Source organism: Paraphaeosphaeria sporulosa, assembly GCF_001642045.1.
Source record: "Paraphaeosphaeria sporulosa strain AP3s5-JAC2a unplaced genomic scaffold CC84scaffold_5, whole genome shotgun sequence".
NCBI lineage: Eukaryota > Fungi > Ascomycota > Dothideomycetes > Pleosporales > Didymosphaeriaceae > Paraphaeosphaeria > Paraphaeosphaeria sporulosa.
Genome location: NW_017253364.1, coordinates 2,472,335 through 2,491,883, shown reverse-complemented (window position 1 = coordinate 2,491,883; position 19,549 = coordinate 2,472,335). Strand labels below are relative to the sequence as shown.

At 56.0% G+C, this 19,549-nt stretch overlaps 10 protein-coding genes across 10 annotated transcripts; 2 read left to right on the top strand and 8 right to left on the bottom strand.

The window, feature by feature from the left end:
- Window positions 1-1,156: 1,156 nt before the first annotated feature.
- On the top strand, window positions 1,157-2,869 carry CC84DRAFT_1164582 (glycoside hydrolase; the record flags this gene model as incomplete). Its single annotated transcript, XM_018178515.1, has 2 exons — window positions 1,157-2,338; window positions 2,412-2,869. Coding segments are annotated over exons 1-2 (1,088 nt in total), but the record flags the coding sequence as incomplete, so codon positions are not given.
- Window positions 2,870-3,382: 513 nt separating this feature from the next.
- CC84DRAFT_1196369 (uncharacterized protein) lies at window positions 3,383-4,206 on the bottom strand (the record flags this gene model as incomplete). Its single annotated transcript, XM_018181455.1, has 2 exons — window positions 3,923-4,206; window positions 3,383-3,820 (listed from the first exon to the last, which is right to left on the bottom strand). Exons 1-2 carry the CDS (start codon window positions 3,986-3,988, stop codon window positions 3,383-3,385), a joined length of 504 nt encoding a protein of 167 aa, XP_018036643.1. The 5' UTR covers window positions 3,989-4,206.
- Window positions 4,207-4,358: 152 nt separating this feature from the next.
- Window positions 4,359-6,845, bottom strand: CC84DRAFT_1120077 (uncharacterized protein). The gene is made up of 3 exons (XM_018175571.1): window positions 6,446-6,845; window positions 6,012-6,309; window positions 4,359-5,888 (listed from the first exon to the last, which is right to left on the bottom strand). The coding sequence occupies exons 1-3, from the start codon at window positions 6,626-6,628 to the stop codon at window positions 4,579-4,581; spliced, it is 1,791 nt and encodes a 596-aa protein (XP_018036642.1). The 5' UTR covers window positions 6,629-6,845; the 3' UTR covers window positions 4,359-4,578.
- A 1,605-nt stretch (window positions 6,846-8,450) lies between these two features.
- CC84DRAFT_1164579 (uncharacterized protein) lies at window positions 8,451-9,500 on the bottom strand. The gene has a single exon (XM_018178514.1). The coding sequence runs from the start codon at window positions 9,195-9,197 to the stop codon at window positions 8,601-8,603; it is 597 nt and encodes a 198-aa protein (XP_018036641.1). The 5' UTR covers window positions 9,198-9,500; the 3' UTR covers window positions 8,451-8,600.
- Window positions 9,501-9,577: 77 nt separating this feature from the next.
- On the bottom strand, window positions 9,578-12,024 carry CC84DRAFT_1120073 (uncharacterized protein). Its single transcript, XM_018175570.1, has 2 exons — window positions 11,256-12,024; window positions 9,578-11,202 (listed from the first exon to the last, which is right to left on the bottom strand). The coding sequence occupies exons 1-2, from the start codon at window positions 11,623-11,625 to the stop codon at window positions 9,767-9,769; spliced, it is 1,806 nt and encodes a 601-aa protein (XP_018036640.1). The 5' UTR covers window positions 11,626-12,024; the 3' UTR covers window positions 9,578-9,766.
- A 138-nt stretch (window positions 12,025-12,162) lies between these two features.
- On the top strand, window positions 12,163-13,715 carry CC84DRAFT_1196366 (Inosine/uridine-preferring nucleoside hydrolase). The gene is made up of 4 exons (XM_018181454.1): window positions 12,163-12,265; window positions 12,318-12,332; window positions 12,381-12,585; window positions 12,636-13,715. The coding sequence occupies exons 1-4, from the start codon at window positions 12,230-12,232 to the stop codon at window positions 13,520-13,522; spliced, it is 1,143 nt and encodes a 380-aa protein (XP_018036639.1). The 5' UTR covers window positions 12,163-12,229; the 3' UTR covers window positions 13,523-13,715.
- A 38-nt stretch (window positions 13,716-13,753) lies between these two features.
- Window positions 13,754-15,570, bottom strand: CC84DRAFT_1259508 (uncharacterized protein; the record flags this gene model as incomplete). The annotated part of the gene is made up of 2 exons (XM_018184920.1): window positions 13,754-15,219; window positions 15,276-15,570. The coding sequence occupies 2 exons, from the start codon at window positions 15,568-15,570 to the stop codon at window positions 13,754-13,756; spliced, it is 1,761 nt and encodes a 586-aa protein (XP_018036638.1).
- A 112-nt stretch (window positions 15,571-15,682) lies between these two features.
- CC84DRAFT_756521 (uncharacterized protein) lies at window positions 15,683-16,941 on the bottom strand. The gene is made up of 3 exons (XM_018187322.1): window positions 16,149-16,941; window positions 15,860-16,087; window positions 15,683-15,804 (listed from the first exon to the last, which is right to left on the bottom strand). The coding sequence occupies exons 1-3, from the start codon at window positions 16,685-16,687 to the stop codon at window positions 15,795-15,797; spliced, it is 777 nt and encodes a 258-aa protein (XP_018036637.1). The 5' UTR covers window positions 16,688-16,941; the 3' UTR covers window positions 15,683-15,794.
- Window positions 16,942-16,959: 18 nt separating this feature from the next.
- On the bottom strand, window positions 16,960-17,768 carry CC84DRAFT_1120069 (40S ribosomal protein S12). Its single transcript, XM_018175569.1, has 3 exons — window positions 17,747-17,768; window positions 17,349-17,670; window positions 16,960-17,289 (listed from the first exon to the last, which is right to left on the bottom strand). Exons 1-3 carry the CDS (start codon window positions 17,747-17,749, stop codon window positions 17,165-17,167), a joined length of 450 nt encoding a protein of 149 aa, XP_018036636.1. The 5' UTR covers window positions 17,750-17,768; the 3' UTR covers window positions 16,960-17,164.
- Window positions 17,769-18,674: 906 nt separating this feature from the next.
- On the bottom strand, window positions 18,675-19,349 carry CC84DRAFT_1176303 (uncharacterized protein; the record flags this gene model as incomplete). Its single annotated transcript, XM_018180209.1, has 3 exons — window positions 18,675-19,045; window positions 19,102-19,161; window positions 19,208-19,349. The coding sequence occupies 3 exons, from the start codon at window positions 19,347-19,349 to the stop codon at window positions 18,675-18,677; spliced, it is 573 nt and encodes a 190-aa protein (XP_018036635.1).
- Window positions 19,350-19,549: the final 200 nt, after the last annotated feature.

Genomic DNA, 19,549 nt, shown 5'->3' with positions numbered 1-19,549 from the left:
TGGAAGTCTTGTGTTCGTTCCAGTCCTGCCTTCTCCGCCGAGGTGTACAACCCCAATAGATGCTTCGTCACGAAAGAAAGGAACGCGAAAGGGGCAATAGGTGGAGGTGGGAGCGATGGAACGAGGCTCAGATGCGAGGCTTTGAGATGCTGGGGGTGTAGTTGGCCCATTACGCGGGTGATGCTGGAACCCTGAGCTGGACTTTAGGATCTTCGCTCATCTCCTAAGCAGCACATGTTGTAACATACCTAGTCTCCGCCTTGAGAGATGTACTGGGAGTAACCTAGCACTAACATGAGTTTGTGGCAGACTTCGGCATGTTGCTCCAAACCGAAGCCGGATTTCTTCATGCCGAATGAGAAACCGAAATTGGGCAATCATGGCGCGACGACGTGAAAAGCTGGACTATCGTTCTCTTCTCCCTCGTCCATAATAGGTAGACACTGTGCCTCATGTTGATATTGCCTCAATGCTCGGTGGATCCTGTGAAGTGAGTGAGGAGAAGACATAGGAGACCTGGAAGGGATTCAAGGAGTGAGGAAGACCTCATGGACTGGCCGAATGCCCCGGTGAGCAACTGTTATTGATTTTCCGCGTCGCAGAGGTCATTTGATCCACTCGTCAATTTGGCAATTTCCCTGCCTCTCGCAATACTGCTCTCTACATACATCACCCACTCATTTATGAGATTTCAGAGCGTCAACTAGTATCCAGTACAATAATCGCTGCTTGGGCTCAACAGAAACGAGACGGCTTGCACCGAGGGCCGACATCTCGCCGCCACCACAATCCGCCCCAAGCACAATACACATGGTACACACCCTTATACACCTTCCCAAAGAGAAAATGCACTTGCACTACAAATACGCCACGGGTAGAAAGCAAAACCAAGTGGCCACCTCGAACAGCAGCACAGTTGACTTCTCATCGTGAAGTGTGCGCAAGTCCTCAATTTAGCCTATTCTGAGGTCTCGGTACGGCTCTTCTCTCCGAGTCTAACCTCGCCGCCCCATAGTCGTTGCGGCCGGACGGAGCAACGTCTTTGCTTCCTCCGTGGTCATGCGGGGTACATGTGATGTTCGCCTTGGCCAACTCAGCGTAGTCGTGGTACTGGTGTGCGTTCAAACTGTTGGATCGCGCAGCACGACAACATCAACTACAACCGCACCGCATTCTACCGATTACATCTCATCAATTCCACATGCTCCATATGATCTGTACAGCACCAATGCATCACCGCCGCATCCCAGCAGCGTTCATCTCGATTCAGAGCTCGCCACTGCATCGTGAACGCTTTTTGGGTCTAGCATCTGGGCATCGCCCTTAGTCCATCGTATATCCTGCTTGTACCTGAATTTATCCGCGACGATCTCCCACCCAGGCCTGGGGTTGAACCACCACCCACGATGAGCATCTCGGCTCGGGTAATTGCAGACCGCATTCTAGAAGGCCAGAGGACGGGTGGCTGGGCCTGTTTTCCTGGGAGAAGGTAGGGGTAGCTGCACGACAGGTGCCAGTTCATATATAACCTCGCATGCACCGCATACTTCGATTCTTCAGCGCCCTCGCTCATTGTGCCTTCCCTCCCATCTTCCGCGAGCGTCCGTGGTGTTAATTGGCATTCTCCGAGAGCATTGTCCGATAATGAAGACCACGCTCCTCCTCGCGGCCCTGCCCGCCGCGGCCACCGCCCTCCCAACCTGGCCCTGGACCAAGCCCCACCACGACAACCCCAAGCCAAACAAATACCCAAACAAATACCCCGGGCTGAACGTCCTCGCACAGAAGGCGGGCCTCAAGTACTTCGGAACCGCCATCGACAACGTCGTCCTCGACAACCCGACGTACATCGCCATCGCGCATAACCGCTCCGAGTTCGGCCAGGTGACCCCCTCCAACGGCCAGAAGTGGGAGCTCATCGAGCCCCAGCAGAACAAGTTCAACTATACGCTCGGCGACCAGATTACCGTGCCCGCTACTAAGGCCAAGCAGCTCAAGCGCTGCCACAACTTCGTCTGGCACAACCAGCTGCCGCAGTGGCTGACGGGACGCAACTGGACGAAGCCTGAGCTCATCAACGTGCTCGAGAACCACATCAAGAACGAGGCGAGGCATTATTACAATGATTGCTTTGCGTGGGATGTCGTTAACGAGGCGTTTGAGGACGATGCGGTGGCGAGTCTGAGAAAGGATATCTGGTTGAACACCATTGGGAAGGAGTACATCGAGCTGGCGTTCAAGTTTGCGAGGAAGTACACCAAGCCGGGAACCAAATTGTACTACAACGACTACGCCATTGAGCGGGTGAACAACAAGAGCCGCGCAGTTGCTGCGATGGGTAAGTTGACCTATGTCTCTCTGAAAACAGCCAGCAAGGACGAAATCAGCACAGAAGCTAACAAACCACACAGTCAAGGACTTCAAACAGCGCCACATCCCCATCGACGGCGTCGGTCTCCAAGCGCACTACACCGTGGGCCGCGCCCCCACCTACGACGACCAGCTCGCAACGCACAAGCTCTTCAGCGACCTCGGCGTCGAGACCGCCCTCACCGAGCTCGACGTGCGCATCCAGCTTCCCGACAACGCCACCCTGCAGGCACAGCAAGCCGCTGTGTACGCCAATTCCACCAAGGCGTGCCTCGACGCCGACGACTGCGTGGGCATCACCGTCTGGGACTTCTGGGACCCCGTCAGCTGGGTGCCGGGCACGTTCCCGGGCTTTGGCAACGCAGACATCTGGGACGCGAATTTCACAAAGAAGCCTGCGTACTATGCGGTTTCGGATCTGCTGAGGTCGTATGATTAGGGGTTGGCTGAGTGGTATAGAATAGACAGATGAGCGTGTTTGTAAATATCCAGTACCCGTAATCGTATTCGTATTTCAGAAGTTCAGCGAAAAGAATGTTCGTGTCTCTCTCAGCGAGCCGACGCCGCCAGCAAATCCATTGGAAAAGTTGCGTCGGGGCCCGCCATCGCCCAATCCGGTCATCTCCATCGAGCTTTTATTTTGCTCCATCGACGAGACGTCTCAAAAGGCTCTGAACGGTTACAGAGAACACTTATGTCCGATGATAGACTACCCGGTAGTTATATTGTATTGACGCTACTCATGGCAGTTTTGAGACTGATTAGGGGGTCGCGGTCGCAAAAGTGACCGGCAACTATGATCGCCAGAGTTAATTGAGTCTTGTGAACGGTCGACCTGAACGTGATGTTCATGACTGAGCGATAAACAAACAAATGTTGCTGACATATGTATACCGCAGTTGTATTTGGTGTCCACGGAAGATCGATATTACTGACGCGGGTCTCAGACATCGCGTTCATACATCCCGTCTCCTTCCATCGTTCAACCCTCATCCTTCTACCTTCCCCGACCCTACCACCCCCTCCCCGCCTTCACACCCCCCAACAACACCCCCGGCGGCTTCGCCAACCCCGCCTCAACATCCCTCTCCACACTCTGGCTCACCTCCCCCCTCTTCCTCTCCTCTTCCACTCTTCTCCTTTCCTCCTCGTCTTCATCCTTCCACACAAAATTCCCCGCGCCACCCCTACCAGCCCTCCCCACAGGCATCTCCTGCCCCTCCGGATGCCACGGCGTGCTCACATTCGGCCTCGCATTGTTTGTCGGCGGCGCCGTGGCGTCCGCGGATGAAGGCGAGGAGAACGTGCCGTCTTTCGCGAGCTTAGAAGGCTCGTACCAGTTCCCTGCGCCGCCGCGGCCGGTGTGGGCGTAGGCTTGTGCGTTCGTGGAGGAGGCAGATGATGTGGGTGGCGGGGAGGCGGTCGTGGGCGTGCGCTGGGCTTCTACGTCCTGGTGCAGGTGTTAATGAGTGATGAGTGCCCAGAGCTGCTTGACTCTCGGGGTGGTGTGGGCTAGGGAACACGCGGCGTTGCCACGGAAGAGCGTGCGTACCTCAACAGACTTCTTGCTCTGCTCCTGCGCCCGCATGATGTTACCTGCGCCGCCGCGGCCGGACATGATGAGTCCTTTCAATCGCTTGGTTTAATGTTCTGTAGTAGGTCGCATGCGCACTCGCTAACCGTGCGTGTGGTCGGATAGATTCTGGGTGGACGCGATGCAGGGCGAGTTGCAGAAGAGGCTCAGTCTGGCGCAAGAGGAGAGGTGCGACTACCCATGTCAGTCTTTGGATCGTCCCCAGATCGCGCGTCACAGGCGCGGGGGACGATCAGGTGAATGTGGGGTGAACGCGTAGATGCGCCAGGTAGCCGCATTAGTCATAAGAATTGGCCATCGATAAGGCGCACCAGCAAAGTCGCTTGCAACATACATTCCTGCACAAAAAAGTCCGACTGAGAACATCACATGAGTCAACACCAGCTTCAACTTTGAAGAGAGGAAAGAAAGATTCATTGAGGATCTACTCTGAGTTTCATCGTGTGAAACAGTGAGCAAGGATATTGGGATAACAACAAAACACCTTCGTATCCTGCGTGAGACCGCCAGCCTCTGGTCATACCGTTGTAGGTTCGGTAGAACTCCTAAACGCCTCATGCACACCGGAACCCTACAGATTTACTTGCACCGACTGTTCGAAAGAATTAAAACATTTACTCCCGCCCTTCTTGTACAGCGCGTAGCACAGGGTACAGATCCCGGGCATCGTCGCTCATTCTGCTCTCGTCCTCGTGCTTGATGTCCTCGTCATCTGAAGAGTAGTCATGAGCCTCGAGCCTCTCCTTCAGATACGCTCGTAACCTCTCAATCGTACGGATGTTCTCCACCCACGTCTGCTGAGAAGTCTCATTAGGCTGTTCGGTAGATGCCGACGAGACAGCACTCGGAGAGCGCATTGACAGAGCAGGATCAACCTTAGGCGAGTGGATCGCCAGCTGGTTGACGTTGTGATGCAGCTCGTCTTGCTCAGATTCAGCAGCAGGCTTGCGATCTTCCATGTCGCCAGAAGTGTCCATCTGATCATGCTCATGGCGGTCTGGAGCTGCCTTCTGCAGAAGGTTACCAGAGTAGCGCCGGCGGCCGTCGGCATCAAAAGCAGGTGCCAAGCCCGATGAAGGTGCAGCGGCTGACATGTCTGACATGGCACTGACCGAAGGCAGTGTAGGATACATGCTGCCCATTGACGTCCTGGTGGTGGGAGAGACAGTGCTACCAGAGTGATGCGAACCGGGCGAGTGCTGAGAAGCGTAAGACATGACACTCGAGGCGGGAGTCAGTGCCGGGGTTTCAGTGCTCGAAGAAGCGACGGCAGTAGCGTGCGAGGACTGGGGATGCGTGGATGGGTGCCCTGGCGGCGAGTGGCTGGAGCGGTATGTGGCGCCAGTGTGGACATAGTGGGCACCGGCTTGCTGTACACCAGCGGCCGCCGCATGGTTGGGGTTCTCATACACAGTACTCTGAAGCTGCTCCAAGAATTGGTCGATGTTGAGGAGATCACTCTTGGTGCGCAAGTTGGGCAGCGGCAACGAGTAAGGGTGCATTGGGGGGTGGGTGGCCTGAGCCATCATCGTGCCTCCGTGTCCATACTCGGACATACCGCCTTGCTGGTAGCCACCAGCACCGATAACGGGCAATTGAACGCCCTGCAGGCCCATGAGTCGTTGGCCGACATCGTAATAAGTCGCAGGGTCAATGGCGCGGCGCTTGGCATCGCCAAAGAATTCGTTTAGGGCATCATACGCAGCACGCTTACGGATCTCGTAAGAGTCGTTCAAATTTTGCTGGGCTGGGTTGAGAGCATAATAGACAGGGCCATATGCAGAGTTCTGGGGAGGTCCACCGTAAAATCCGGCTGGGGCACCACCGGGGTGTTGCTGGCCATAGCCTCCATTGGGGCCGAGACCACCTTCGGGATATTGATATCCGCTGGCTGTAGCGGCAAGCGCCTGCAAGTCAGCGACCACTGTGGAGCGCGTGTTAGAATTGAAAAGAGATATGAGAACATCAGTGGGCGACGAATGGGGGTCTGATGGGTCACAAGACACCGTCGGGGAACTGGGAGGAGACGATGAGGAAGAGCACTTACGTTTGCCGCCCTGGCCTGGGTAGCCGGGTCCGCCGTGAGGGCCGCCACGGTTTGGCTCGGGGGAGCGCAGAAGGACAGAGTCGTCCGCATGGGTCTTCACGTGCTTCTTCAGATCCTGGGGGCGCTTGAACGCCTTGCCACAGAAGTCGCACTTATGCGGCTTCAGGGGGACGTGGACGCGGATGTGCGAGGTGATGTGATCGCGCTTGACAGTAGTAGTACGGCAGTTGCCCCACTGGCAGGTGAGATTCAGGTTGTTGGTGCTCTTGCGCCCAACATGGCGCTCACAGACGTGGTCCTACAACACGTTAGTGATGGATCACGTGGATGATGTGACGCGTTTTTCGAGAACGCGAACATTGGCCTGTGTAAACTGGGGCGACACAGGCCATTATACGCGTCTTGCACGAAGTTGCGGCGTGAAAGCGACTTACATAGAGCTGCTCGGCGGTCGGGCAGCGCTCGCCGCAGTTTTGCCACTGGCAGACGAGAGAATCAGTCGCGCCGGCGTTGGACTGCTGGGGGATCTGGGCAGGCTGCTGTGTTGGCGTGCCGATGGCGGGCTGCTGAGGAGCGGCCGCCTGGGGCACAGTTGCTTGAGGTTGTTGTTCTGCCATTGCTGGGGTCGGTGGAGGTGTACGGTTCTTGGCGACAAGAAGAGCCAAAGAGCGCGTGCTTAGATAATAGCAGCAGCGCTGAAAGAGAAGGCGCGCTCAGGTGAGTGGAAAGCGCGTCCCAGAGGCCTCGAAATGCGGAGAAAGAGTTCAAGAAAGCGAGGACGGGGCAGGGCCGCGTGAAGTATGAAATGAGCGGGGGAGGAAAACCTGGGCAACATCTGGGCGCCAATTTGTCCCGGAAAGCACCCAAGAAATAGCACGGCCAGCGCTCAGCCCCCCGTCACCCATGGTGAAAAGGGCCAGTGGCAGGGACGCGCCCAAAGTACACGCCAAACCCAAAAGGGTGTTCGCGAGCGCTTTTACGCACCGCCAAGCCCTCTGGCGGCCTTGGCGCAGGCGAGTTGTGAATGGCGTTGACTTGTGGACCGTCTCATCCCGGCGAATCTCCCAGTTGCAGCAAGCTTCAGCTACCCCGCCAGTGCCTGCCTGGGTGCCTGCTGCGTGCGCGAGCTTTCCGGCCATCCGTGGGCTCGCTGCACCGCAACAAGGAGCGTCCAGAGACACGCGTGGCGGCGCGAGAACATTTCCTCGGCGCTGCATTCCGCAGCCCGGCGATCAGCTTGTGACCCATCCGAAACTCTCCCGGCCTGGGGCCAAGTCCGACAACACCCAAGACGTGCCCGCCCACTTGGCTTCAGCGGAAATGCTCGTCATTCATTGCCGACGCCCAGAGCTTCCGCCTGTCCCTCGTCGCGACGCCTCTGTTGTCTCCCGACACGCCCCGCTCTGGTTTCGTTGGCCGTTAACGCGCAGACAAAGGGGCGCCTGTGCACCAGTTCGCCAGGCGCTGACGGCCTCGCTCGTCCGTGACCTCGGCCAGACTTGGAGCACATGTCATCCACGGTCCACGCTCTCCTCTGTTGACATCTCGTGGCCAGAGGCCTCGTGTCTTCGCTGTTGAACCCTGGTGGAGTGTATCTCCGTCATGGCTGCATATGAGCCAGCCTTTCGACTATGCGCTTGCGAATCAGCCCAGCAGCCTGAAGCAACTTTAGAAACGGTGCTATGTCAAGCATCACGATTCAGGAGAAACGACATGTGAGTGGTAAACAGTCTCGCATTGGATGCATGTCACTGGGCCACTACCTACACTTTGCAGGCCGTCTCAACTGCCGACGGAAAGATGGCTTCCAAATAGAGTATCTCAACACACTGTATATGTGGACTCATCTCGTATATTTCCAAGCTCACCTGCATCTCACTATGCACATCTTCTCTTACATGAGCAGCACACCAATCGTGAATTTGCCTCCAATGCGACTGCACGAATCGCGCGCCACTCCAAAGTATGCCTCCACGATTGGCATGTTTCAATCCCGCTGCAAAGAATATTGAAACTCTGTAGATCCACCCACACAATGTCAACTTGAGCTACTCGCTATCCAGAAGAACACCTCTACCGCCATGAACTGTACGATCAAGACCCCATGGCTCATTTATCCTGGCCAACGACTTGCTCAGTACTGTCCAGTTGTCCAGCTTGCACTGATCCACTCCATCTTGGCTCTGTACGGATGAGAAGAGCGGGACGAGCCCCGTGCCTTGGCACCAAGACCTCCCCAAGAAGATGATATTGCTTGGCTGGAGGCTGTGCAGCGCTCCTTACAAAAGTAGCTCTACCATCACACCATCTGTAGCAGTGGAAAGCCGCTAGCCCCGATGATGCACGTCACTTGCACCTTCCGTTTCAACGTCGTGCGAGAGACATAAACCAAGTTTGGGCGAGATATCCGAACAGCAGTCTCCCTTAATAATATTAGGAATAATTTCATTTTGACGGCTCGAGACGAAGCTGCTCGGGCACACTGTGTCCCTTTCCGTTCAACGCATATGGTTGGGGCAGATAATATGAGCCATCTATCGCCCAAATTGGCCATCAGAATGGCGCAGCCTTCACCTCACACTCCCAACCCTAAACCTGCACGCGCGTCAACGCGACCATCCAACCATCGCACACCTCACTACCTCGCGCCGCAGTGTGGCGCCCTGCACCGTGACGTCCCAACAAGCACCTCTCCCCTCCGCAAACCCGCTCAGCAGCAGCGCTTCGCCATCGCGGCACAGGCAAGCTGCTTGGCCGCCCCAGCCACGTAGCTGCTCTAGCCACAAACCTGCTTTGGCCACGTCCAAGTGCGGTGCAAAACAGGATGGGGAGGGTGTTGGGGCGCCGAGACGGAAGCCGGCGGAGTTGCGATGGGTGTGCCGAGCGTTGCTGGGCGCTGCACTGCGCTGCGCTGGGGACAAGAGCGGAGATGCGGTGCCAAGGGGCGCAGGTCTGGGGTGAACAACAACGTTGCACTTGTGGAGTGGAGAGGAGGTGAAGGGCGCGTAAGCCGTGCCGGTATAGCGGCTGGAGGATGGGAATGACGATAGCCTTCAGTCCGACGTGCATCTCAAGCCCCGGAGCTGGAGAGTAGGTACTCACGGGTGCCGCCCAGCATAGCGCGCAGTGCTTCTTGCTGTGACACAGGATGGAGAAGTACACGCCGTCTCGTACCGCTGTATCCATTCTGAGGCGCGGTATTCAGCTCATCGCGCGCTTCTCTATAGCGATTCCTGCGCTGAGCCTTCCGATGACGAGCGTGTCACACGTAGACAATCAAGCCTTGAAGTCTCCTCCATGTCGGTTTTCATCCAGCGCCTGAGATCTCGTCCGTCCGGCGACGGAACAAGATGTGCAGCTATTATATCCTGGCCATATAGACTCCACGGCAGCGCTCGCTGGTACTTGATGCATGTGTCGGAGCGCGTGATCAAGTGCGTCTTCTTGCGCCGGCTCCTTATATAGCCGTATCCACTAATCCTATCACGTCTTGTGACATTTTGCATTATGGCTAGGATTATATAAGTTTTTGTGATGACTGTCACTGGTGCAAGTGGAAAAAGCACATGCAACACGTTGACGAGGTGGATCGTGCAGGTGCAGACTCACGCACGCCGACAAAGCAACCCAGCCCAACTCAACTGAACAAGCCACCGCGTAGACGCGCGCAGGTCGGAACATAAAAAGGGCACCAGCTTGGTGAGATACATGTCTATACACGCCCTACTCGCATTCTCCCCCAACCAGCACCCGATCTACCACCCAAACGTCTCCTCATGCCAGTACACCTCCACCCCCTGCCTAACCCACTGCTCCACGCTCTCCCGCAGCTTGCCCGTCAGCCGCTTTGGCCCACACGTCACCACCGCCACCCTCGTCCCCCGACTAAACACCTCGTCCACGATCATGGGGATCTTTGGTCGTCCGGTCTTGAGCACCATGCCCGGGCGCGGTTTCTTCATCTCCTCCTCCATGGAAAGCAGCTGGTCGTCCTCTGCGAGCTCGATCTCCTCGCCGTTGTCGCCGAGCGGGATTGCGGACGCAGCGCCGCGCGTGACGAAGACTTCGATGCCGATGGGAGTTGAGGGCGCGAGACTATGTGCGACATCGTCGTCTCCGGCTTCTGCGTCCGCGTCACCATCTTCGTGAGCGGGTGTTGCAGCAGAGACACCAGACGTTGAACGAAACGCCCACTGCGTCTCCGCTAGTCTCTGCACCGCCCATATAAAGCGCACCTGCGGCTGGCCAGCATGTTCGGGGTCGCGGAACTCGATGATACTTCTGTAGATGGGGAGGATGAACGTCGCGCCTACGCCGCCGGCGACGAGCAGTATCTTATCGTAGGATGCGAAATCCGGCAGATGCGCCGACGCGCCGTAAGGTCCTTCGAGCGCGAGGGGGATGCTGGGTGCGTCGCCGCCTTCTGTGGCGAGAGCCTTTGCGAGTTCGGACATTTTCTTCGTGTTGCCTCCGAGCGTCTTGGCTACGAGTAGGAGCTCCTTGTCCTTGACCGGGATGGATGCGATGCTGAAGGGGTTGGTCTTGTTGCGCAGGGTGAACTGGTCGGACAGAGATGTTGAGTAGTGCTTCCCGGTGGGCAAAGAGAGGTACACGTGCTGGCCTGGGCGCCATGAGAGTGTTGACGAGAGTGAGGTAAGCGGGATACGGATCTGGATGAGGTTTGTGCCTGGAAGGACGGAAATAGTGCCAGTGTAAGTCTTGTGTGCAATAAAGCGGGAGAGAAGATGGAGAGCGTTGACGATGACGACCTCCCACACATAAGGTCGGATGTGGTGTACGTGCAGGTACAGTGGCACGACCAGTATGTTTGCGATACCAACGTGACTGATGTAGAAAACGCGGTAGTTCCAGCGCCGTATCTGGGAGAGTGCAGTGGTGCTGATGGCGGTAAAAAGAGTGATGCTAATGAGACCGAAGATTACATCGGGCATTTGAATGCGCTTGGCGAGCACATTCATTTGAATGAATAGGTTGAGATAGCACGCAGCGTGCAAGGAGAACAGGAAGAACACGATGCGGCCAAGAACCTGATGAGACGACTTCAGTTGTTCGTGAGAGAGGCGCGTGAGGAGTTGTAATGGTGAGTAGGGTGTGCGCATCGCAAGGAGGTAGTGTAGAGGCAATTGGGATGCGCCGATCGCGCCAAAACTCTTGGTTAGGTGGATGTAATCTGACGAAATTTAGTCTTGTGCAATGTTGGTGCAAAGTAGGATGGAAGCTCACTGTTCCCAGTTGGAGCGATTGACAAATACAACAGCCAGACTGTCCAGAGTCCACCACCAGTCCACTCGGCTCTGGTTCCCCATCCGCTGATGACATCTTTCTTCGCCCACCATGCGATGCGATTCCCAGCCTGTGTTGATTTTCGCAACCACGTCCATTGACCTTCCAGTCTCTTGTTGAACGATGGCGATCGCGGCCGCTCATATTCCAATCCTTTGCTTGCGATCCATGAGAGTAAAAAGCCAAGCTGAAAGGCAGCGAACACAACCAGAACGGACCATTGCGCGACAAGAGGATACCAGTCAAGCAGTGCTCTCATTGCGTGCTTCTCGTCATCGCTCGGGAACCATATCTTGTAGCCGAAGACCATGGCTGCGGGGCTCGCGCTCTGCGCGCAATCTATCGGACGAAGCTTGTTTTTTCTCTCTATCCGGGGCTACGGGCCATGCAGATGCGGCAACAGTCGTGACTATCGGATCTCAAGACTCAATGAGTGGCTGGACGTCCTCCTGGCGAAGGGCATGTGGAACTGGGGATGACAGGTGTGCAAAGAACGAAGGCGGATTGAGCGCGGGCGGCGGTTCAGGCCCTCGTGAAGCTGACAACAGCAGTCTCGGTGCTCGGGCGCCGAAACGTCTTCCTCGTGGCTGGGGTCGGAACCAGACGATGATTGGCCGACCACTGCGAAAGGTCAGTCGTGCATTGCGCCTCTGTACAAATTGGCAGGTCAATGGGCGACCTTTAGACCCGTTGGGGGCTGTCAAAGAGCCAGCACTGTGGGACGCATGGCGTCGCGGTCGGCGATAAGCAGGCGGGCGGGTGGTGCTAGACCCAGAGCACGTTAGCGAACGCCGGGCGTGCCTGCCCCGCGGCGTGCTGCATGGACCCTGTGTTTGGCTGATTGTCCAGCATCTGAGAGGTCTGAATCGTTCCTGCCGTCCCATCTTCTCGTATATCATATCCATTGTGCTGAGATGACGGCGCCAAAAGTACCGCTCTGGTTGGATTGCGTGTGTAAACACCCCGCTTCCGATGTTACGCGTGCAATACTGACCAGGGCAGGATCCAGGACACGATGTACAAACCCCACACTGTCGCACATATGCCCATCTAAGCCTCTTATAGGATGCGTACGCCCTCCTCCTCGCCTGTCACGATCCTCGCGTCGAGCTCCTCGGAGTGAGCACCGTCCACGGCAATGCACCGCTCGACCAGACCACACTCAATGCGCGCGCAACACTAGAAGCGATAGGGAAGCGCGACGTCAAGGTCTACATTGGTGCCCACAAGCCCATCAAGCGGGTTGCTGTGTCTGCCGTCGATATCCATGGTAAGAGCACCATCACAGAGTAGACCGTTGTTTGTACTGACGCGGAACAGGTGAATCCGGCTTGGACGGTGTAACGCTGCTCCCCGAACCTGTGCAACCGCCCGCGACGGACGCCGATACCCTCGAGGCCATATACAAGGCGCTGATCGCCACACCGCCCAACACAGCATGGCTCGTGTCAACAGGCACCCTCACAAACATCGGTCTGTTGTTCCAAAAGTACGATGACCTGGCAGGACACATCAAAGGTCTCAGCATCATGGGCGGTGCAGTCGGCGGCGGCTTCACAGATGCGCCCATGGGAAAGACAAAGCTTGAGGGCGTACGCTTCGGCAACTGGACTCCCTACGCCGAGTTCAACATCTACGTTGACCCCGAAGCGTCCCACATCGTCTTCTCGCACCCAGTCCTTAGATCCAAGACCACCCTCATCCCGCTCGACCTGACCCACCAGGTCTTAGGTACCAAGGACGTACAGCACACACTGCTGTATGGATCCGACGCGCCACTGGACCCCGCTGCAGCGGATACCTCCCACACACCCTCCCGTGTGCGCGCTCTGTTCAAGCAGATTATGGTCTACTTCGCCAGCACCTACGCCGAGGTTTTCTCCATCACCGAAGGCCCGCCGTTGCACGATCCTCTTGCTGTGTCCGCGGCAATCTACCCCGAAATCTTCGACGACAAGGACGGCGAGCGATTTCAGGTAGACATCGTGACCGAGGGCATCCACTCCGAGAACGCCGAAGAGGTGGGCGAGCTTGGCAGAACGAAGGTGACCAAGTTGCCTCCTGGTGAGGGTGGCTGCAGGATACCCCGGGGAGTTGACCTGGCCAAGTTCTGGGCGAGCATAGAGAGCTCTTTGAAGAAGGCAGACGAGGCCAGTCCGATGCCACCGATTAGTCGAGAGGAGTTAGTGAAGCTTGGGGTCATATAGATCTGGGTGTGTTGGATAGGACTTGGTTCCAATTGGTCTCGTACCCGGACAGTGCGCGCAACAATCTGGCCGAGATGTAAGGCAAGCGCGAAAGCAGGACCAGGAGCTCATATAAATGAGCACAGAATAAATAAAAGAGCAGTCGACGATGCATACACTCCACTATTACGACCTAAAAAAACTCACCACTGGGAGCAAGATAATCAACAATGGTATCTTGCTGAGCGCCCCTCACTCCAAAACCACGCTCCCAACCACCGGCCCAGCTTCCACCCACCTCTTCAAATAAACAACGCCCAACCCCAATCGCTGATAAGCCCCCGTCCCCTTGCCTTGCCCCGTGCTCGGCGCAACCAGCATAACGTGCACGACGGGTACATCGTGCCAGTGATGCATCAAGCCGCCCCCAGCACCGTAGTAACTCACCCCTGCATAATGCCTCCAAATCGCCTGCATATCAAGCTCGTAGTGCGTCTTGTACGTCCCTTGCGCGTGCTCGGCGTCTAGTTCGGCCTGGTTGGGGAGGGGGGAGGTGAAGGAGGGGTGGTGGCGGCATTCGGCGATGTGTTGGACGCGCCTGTGCGAAACGCTGGACGTGTTGCTTGCAAAGCGGTGGCAAGGACAGCCGTAGTCGGCATTCGACCAGTACGCGTTTTCGTTGAAGAAGGCGTGGTAGTTCAGCAGGAGGTCGGTGCCGGCGGCTAGGGAGAGGAAGTCTGCGTCCGATGGGATGTAGGCTTGGTACGCATCGAGCAGCAGATGGCCGACCAGTCTGCCGCTGCTGTTGCGGATGTAGTACGTGTTGAGGGTCTCGCTCTCTCCGTCGTAGAAGCCGCCGATGCGTCTGGGACCATCGAGAACGAACCTGGCTTTCTGGGTGTGAAGCAAAAGGCGGCCGTCGCGCTCGCTGAGATCGATGTCTGCGGCGCTGAATAGGTCGCGCGGGTTGTGTCGTCCAAAAGCGTCACGCCAATATGCGCTGTAGTCTGGCCATCGGTCTCCCAGTCTCTCGGTGTACCGCTCACGCGTGCAGTCCGCCGAGATCTCGCGGGGACGGTGAGATGTGACGCAGCCTTCGTGCCACGCCAGACCCGCAATAACCCTCGCTTTCTGCAAGTACTCCGCATCTCTTTGCGCCGTCTCTTTCATCGACGAGAACAGTCGGAGGTCATTTTCGTCAGGTCTCGCAACGACGATCTCGCGGACAGGAAACCCGACATCATCCAAAGTCTGCACCCGCGCCCAGTACGCGAGTCCGTAGGGCCGTTCGGCGTGGAACGCTTTCTGCCCGGGCGCAGAGGTCCAGGACCACGAGGGGAACACACCCGCCCCCGGTGGCGGCGCCACCATGCCGTCCTCGTCGTCAACGTACCACAAGACCGCGCGGTCGAAGTCGGCCCATGGCAGACCAAACACGGTCCGCGACTCGTAGTTGTCGAAGAGAGCGCCAGAGAATGCACGGAGGATGTCGCTTGGAAAAGTTAACGTCTTCGCTGTGTACTCGTGCACCATGTTGGTGTAGTAATGCGTTCGGTTGCCGCGGCCCAAGTAGTCGCGGACGTGGCGGCCAGTGGACTCCTCGTAGACGCTTAGGGGCTCTGCTCCGTGTCGCTCTCTTTGCGTGTAGTCGATGTGAAATACACCTTCATTTGTGAAGAACAAGCACCTCGAGGACGCGTGTAATTCCTGGAACGTCCCTGTTGGATGGATTAGATTTTAGCAATCGCGCGGGATAGATGAATAGGGTACGTACAACCGCGATCGTACCATTCACTGTAGTGTATATGCCACCTGAGGGGTCGAACACCCTGACACATGCACATATCCGCAAAGGTGAAGATTAGCTGGACAGAGGTCCTGGGCTCGCTGACGCCGGGGAGGCCACAGTCCGCATCGTCTCCAGCGAGTGCGACAACGGTGAACGCAGCTCCCCTATATATCGCACCCATCTGATTCAGCTGTACGGTTTTGCGCTCAGGTTCGTCATCCTGCACAATACAAAACCTATCCACCCATAGGTATCGATAGCCTAGGTTGTGACAAGCCATTATGGCATCGGCTATTGTTCTGGGTAAAGCAACACGCTTCAGACTACCCGCTCTGCTTGTGCGAGCAATTGATGATTTGGTAAGTTCGAAGTGATCGGGCTGGTTTCGACCCCACTATAATTCGGGCACGATGTCAGTCATACTCATAGTAGGTTGAGAACCTGACTTCTCCTGTCTCACGAAGCAACCTCTTTAGAGGGAGTGATTTGGAGGATCATACAAACCTAACATACCCTGTCCGCAGTTAGCAACATCTAGAGTCGGAACTCGCTTTGTACGCTGCACGTACACGTATGATAGCGTTACATACTCGGCGTCCTGAGGCAGGCGTACGATGCAGCTCCGACTAGTATCTATGACACGGACATCTATCAGTGAACGAACAGGTCCCCTCCTTGACTCCGCAGACTCCGGTTTCGAAATCAATACGGTTGACAACCACTGACGCGATAGCTCCCAATTGACTTTCCTTACTAGTCCATACCTGTGCGCTTCTGGAGAACCAACATGAACCTCGCTTTAGCCTCATCAAAAACCAATCATCAAGAGCTTGCTTTTCGTCGACACGTCTCACATACCTGTGCGTGATCCAGTCCACTGTTTCCGCAGATCTAAGCTGAAGCGCAGGAGAGTGCACGTAAAATGCGGTTGGACGAACGCCAATCAGATGTGGTTCGCCCACAGAACCCTCAGGGAACCGAACATTGAAGCCGGATCGCGATTCACCGATGTAGTTAGTGCTAGTGTCTGATCTGGCATCGAGCTGTTGTAGGAGTCTACAATAGTCGCAGTTGAGTGATAGCTGGCGGGCAGGGTCGACCCTGAATCCTGTGAGGCTAGAAGGCGCCCGGCCCAGGCATACGAATATATGGTATAAGCGCTGGTGCTGGCACCATCCGCACAAAATGAGGGTGCTATCGGTACTCGCGTGCTCACACTGTTCGCATACTCCGTGAAATAGCTCTTGCTTGAGACTCGAGATGTCGCTGAGGGATTCGTCATCTCCATGCCAATAACCGAGAGTAATTGAGAGACAGTATGGACATTCTGCTGATTGCATGTCTGGTGGTGCTTGGGTCCTGTATGAGGAAGCGCATGCAGTAGCATTAGTGACCATGTGCTGAGGCGGGGTGACTACCCATGTAGAGTCTTGGCTAGATAATAATAACTGGCGTAGTCATCTCTCGTGCGGGTTTTCAAAGGTGTGTAATGAACATACCGCCCTCCAGCCATTCAGCGTCAAGAATGAAAAAAATGGAACATCATTTTGTGGCGAACTTGGGCGGATGTGATATCCATGGCAATTGGCACGCATCTTGACCAAGCCAGCTGGTCAGGGAAAGCCGGCAGCGCAACACAAGGACAAGCACAGCATAGAACATGTGAGGCGTACATCCTTTTTTTTGTGGAAACGAGCATTGAAGCCGTTATCTAAATCCATGCATCGTGAACGATCCATCAGTAACTTCATCCCACATGTCGTCCCAGCCAAATCCGATCCATCCTGCCGTACTCCAAGCCATGCTAGCCGCAGCGTAAACCGAACCGATAAGAGTTGTCGAAGACGTGAGATATCAAGTCATGAATGAGACGTCTACTGCTCGGTCTGGAAGTAGTTGAGGAGGATGCTGCGCTCCTGGGACTCCTCACCCCAATCGCGGACGACAACGCAAGAGCAGTTGACGACCTTGCGGGGGTTGCCTTCGCGGTCGATCTGGCCTGATGGTTTATTAGATTTTGCCCACATGACATGTCATGTCAGAGAAACTGTCACGTACAGAGACCGGCCCACTCGCCAAGCTGCTTGCCATCGGGGACCTTGATAAGCGGGATCTTGTGCTCAGAGCAGAGCGCAACGACGAGCTTCTTGTACGCCTCCTCCTCGCAGGCCTCGTTCAGGACGCACATGTGCGCCTGGCGACGGTCGAGGGCCTTAGACGCCTCGCGGAGACCGCGGGCAAGGCCGTCGTGGATGAGAGCGAGCTTCAGGACGCCCTTGAGAGCCTCAAGGACGGACATCTGGCCCTTTCCGGCGGAGGCATCGGCGGATACCTCGACCTCCTCGGCGGCGACGACGGACTGGTTGTCTTCTCCGTCCGACTGCGGCGGGTTAGCGGATGGTGTGGAGCGTGTAGTGCGGCAATTGCATTTGCATTTGCGCGCGGAATGAGCGTACCATGATGATGGCTGAATCTGTCGGCTTTCCTCGAAGATTGCGGGTTGTTGTTGGTAATGAGGAAGTTCGAAAGTTCGGTGCGAATTTCAAAGCACAGTGCGCGGGGCTTTCCGCGTTAGCGAGAGGCTATGTCACGTGGCGGATCTAGCGGCCGATGGCCCACTTCCAACGTCGTCTGCTCAACATTCAACGCAAGAACATGAGTTGACATACTTGCATCTTTCCCCTAGTCAATAAGCGTGCCCCATGCTTTGCAGGTTGTGCGCCTGCGGGCTTGAAGCTGAGGTCGTGGCAGACCATCGCAAGAACACTAACTGGAAGCCTTGCAGGGCTGGTGAGGCGGTCATGCATCACGCGCGGTGCGCAAAGAGATCATTCGTACAAACCACGCGCCGCCGATCCCGAATTTCCACGAGGTCGGGCACAAACTTCCGCCCCTTTTCGCAATTGAAAACGTATGGTTCCTGTTGAATTGGTCCAAGTCTGGTAGTCCACGATATCTTTTTGCCGATCTCACCCATTTAGTACGCGACGCGTGTCGTTTTCCCAACCAGAGGATGGCTCGTCACCGAACACCCTATGATGGGCTTTGTGATCTGGAAGACGCAAGCATCAGTGCAGGTACCCGCCAGCACGGTACGACCCTCCCGCCAGATCTAGCCTGGATAACGTCGCCGACCATGATCATCCAGTCATGCGTCCCCATAGCTTCAGGGACCACACGCAAGCCCTAGGACCCTGCTGTGCTCTAACAGTCTTCACGAAATCGGATATGAGATTTGCAGACAAGTGTGTGATAGCTCGTTGACGCGCAAGCTCTGCCCACCAAAATCAATTCGTACTAACAATCTCAACTAACTATGTACACGAACAGATCTCCATATCCACGAAAGTAACTCGCCGGTGTCCTGGAAGCACTCTTCCGAATCTAGTTCGACGAAATGCCCGGTACATTCTGCGGGTTGGACGGAGGGTTGTTCCTCAGGATAACGGGCACCTGGCCAAGGCTGGTGTCGTTCCAGTACAGAGCATGCACACGCTCGCTGACCTGGAGAGCATACCACGGGCTCTCCAACTTACCACCCTCAACCACAAAGGCGGTGGAACCGTAGAAGTAAAAGCCTGTGGTGACGACGTCCGAATCCGATGTCTCGTTAGTGAGAAACCTGACACGCCTGTCGGAAGAGGATACGGTGGGAACAGCAAAGGTCACATCCGACCACGAAACAGTGTAGTTTGTGAGCGTTGTGTTGGGGTTGCCGATCCAGCTCTGGGAAGTGCCAGAGCCGCTCGGGGTGACTGATGAAGGAGTTAGTTTCTGGTTCAAGATGCTAGTGAACGGCAAATTTTCTTACAGGTTACGACGCCAGGATCCGAGCTGTTCGAAGACGACGGTTCACCCAAGTACGCATACCCTGCGGGCTGTTAGACATGTTGTCCTCCAACAATGGTGGATCCTACCATCAGCATAGAACAACGGGAACCCTCCAAATCCTTGGCCGTATCCGAAGAGACCAAATTCATCAGGCGTTGCACGTTTGAACTTCGCGCCCAGAGCGAGCAAAGGCAGAGTGCAGAGCAGAGAAAGCTTGGTGAAAGACATGATGCAATGAACAAATAGGGAGCGAATGGACGATCTTGATGTCGACGGAAGAAAGAAGCGAAGGACTTATATCTAAGGAGATACTCAGCCTACCAAGACTGGATGTAGTCTTATTTAACTGCACAAATAGTCTTCGAACAGGCCCACCCGGTCCGATTCGCAAGCTGTTCGTCAGCGATGGACGACTCCTTTCACAGCTG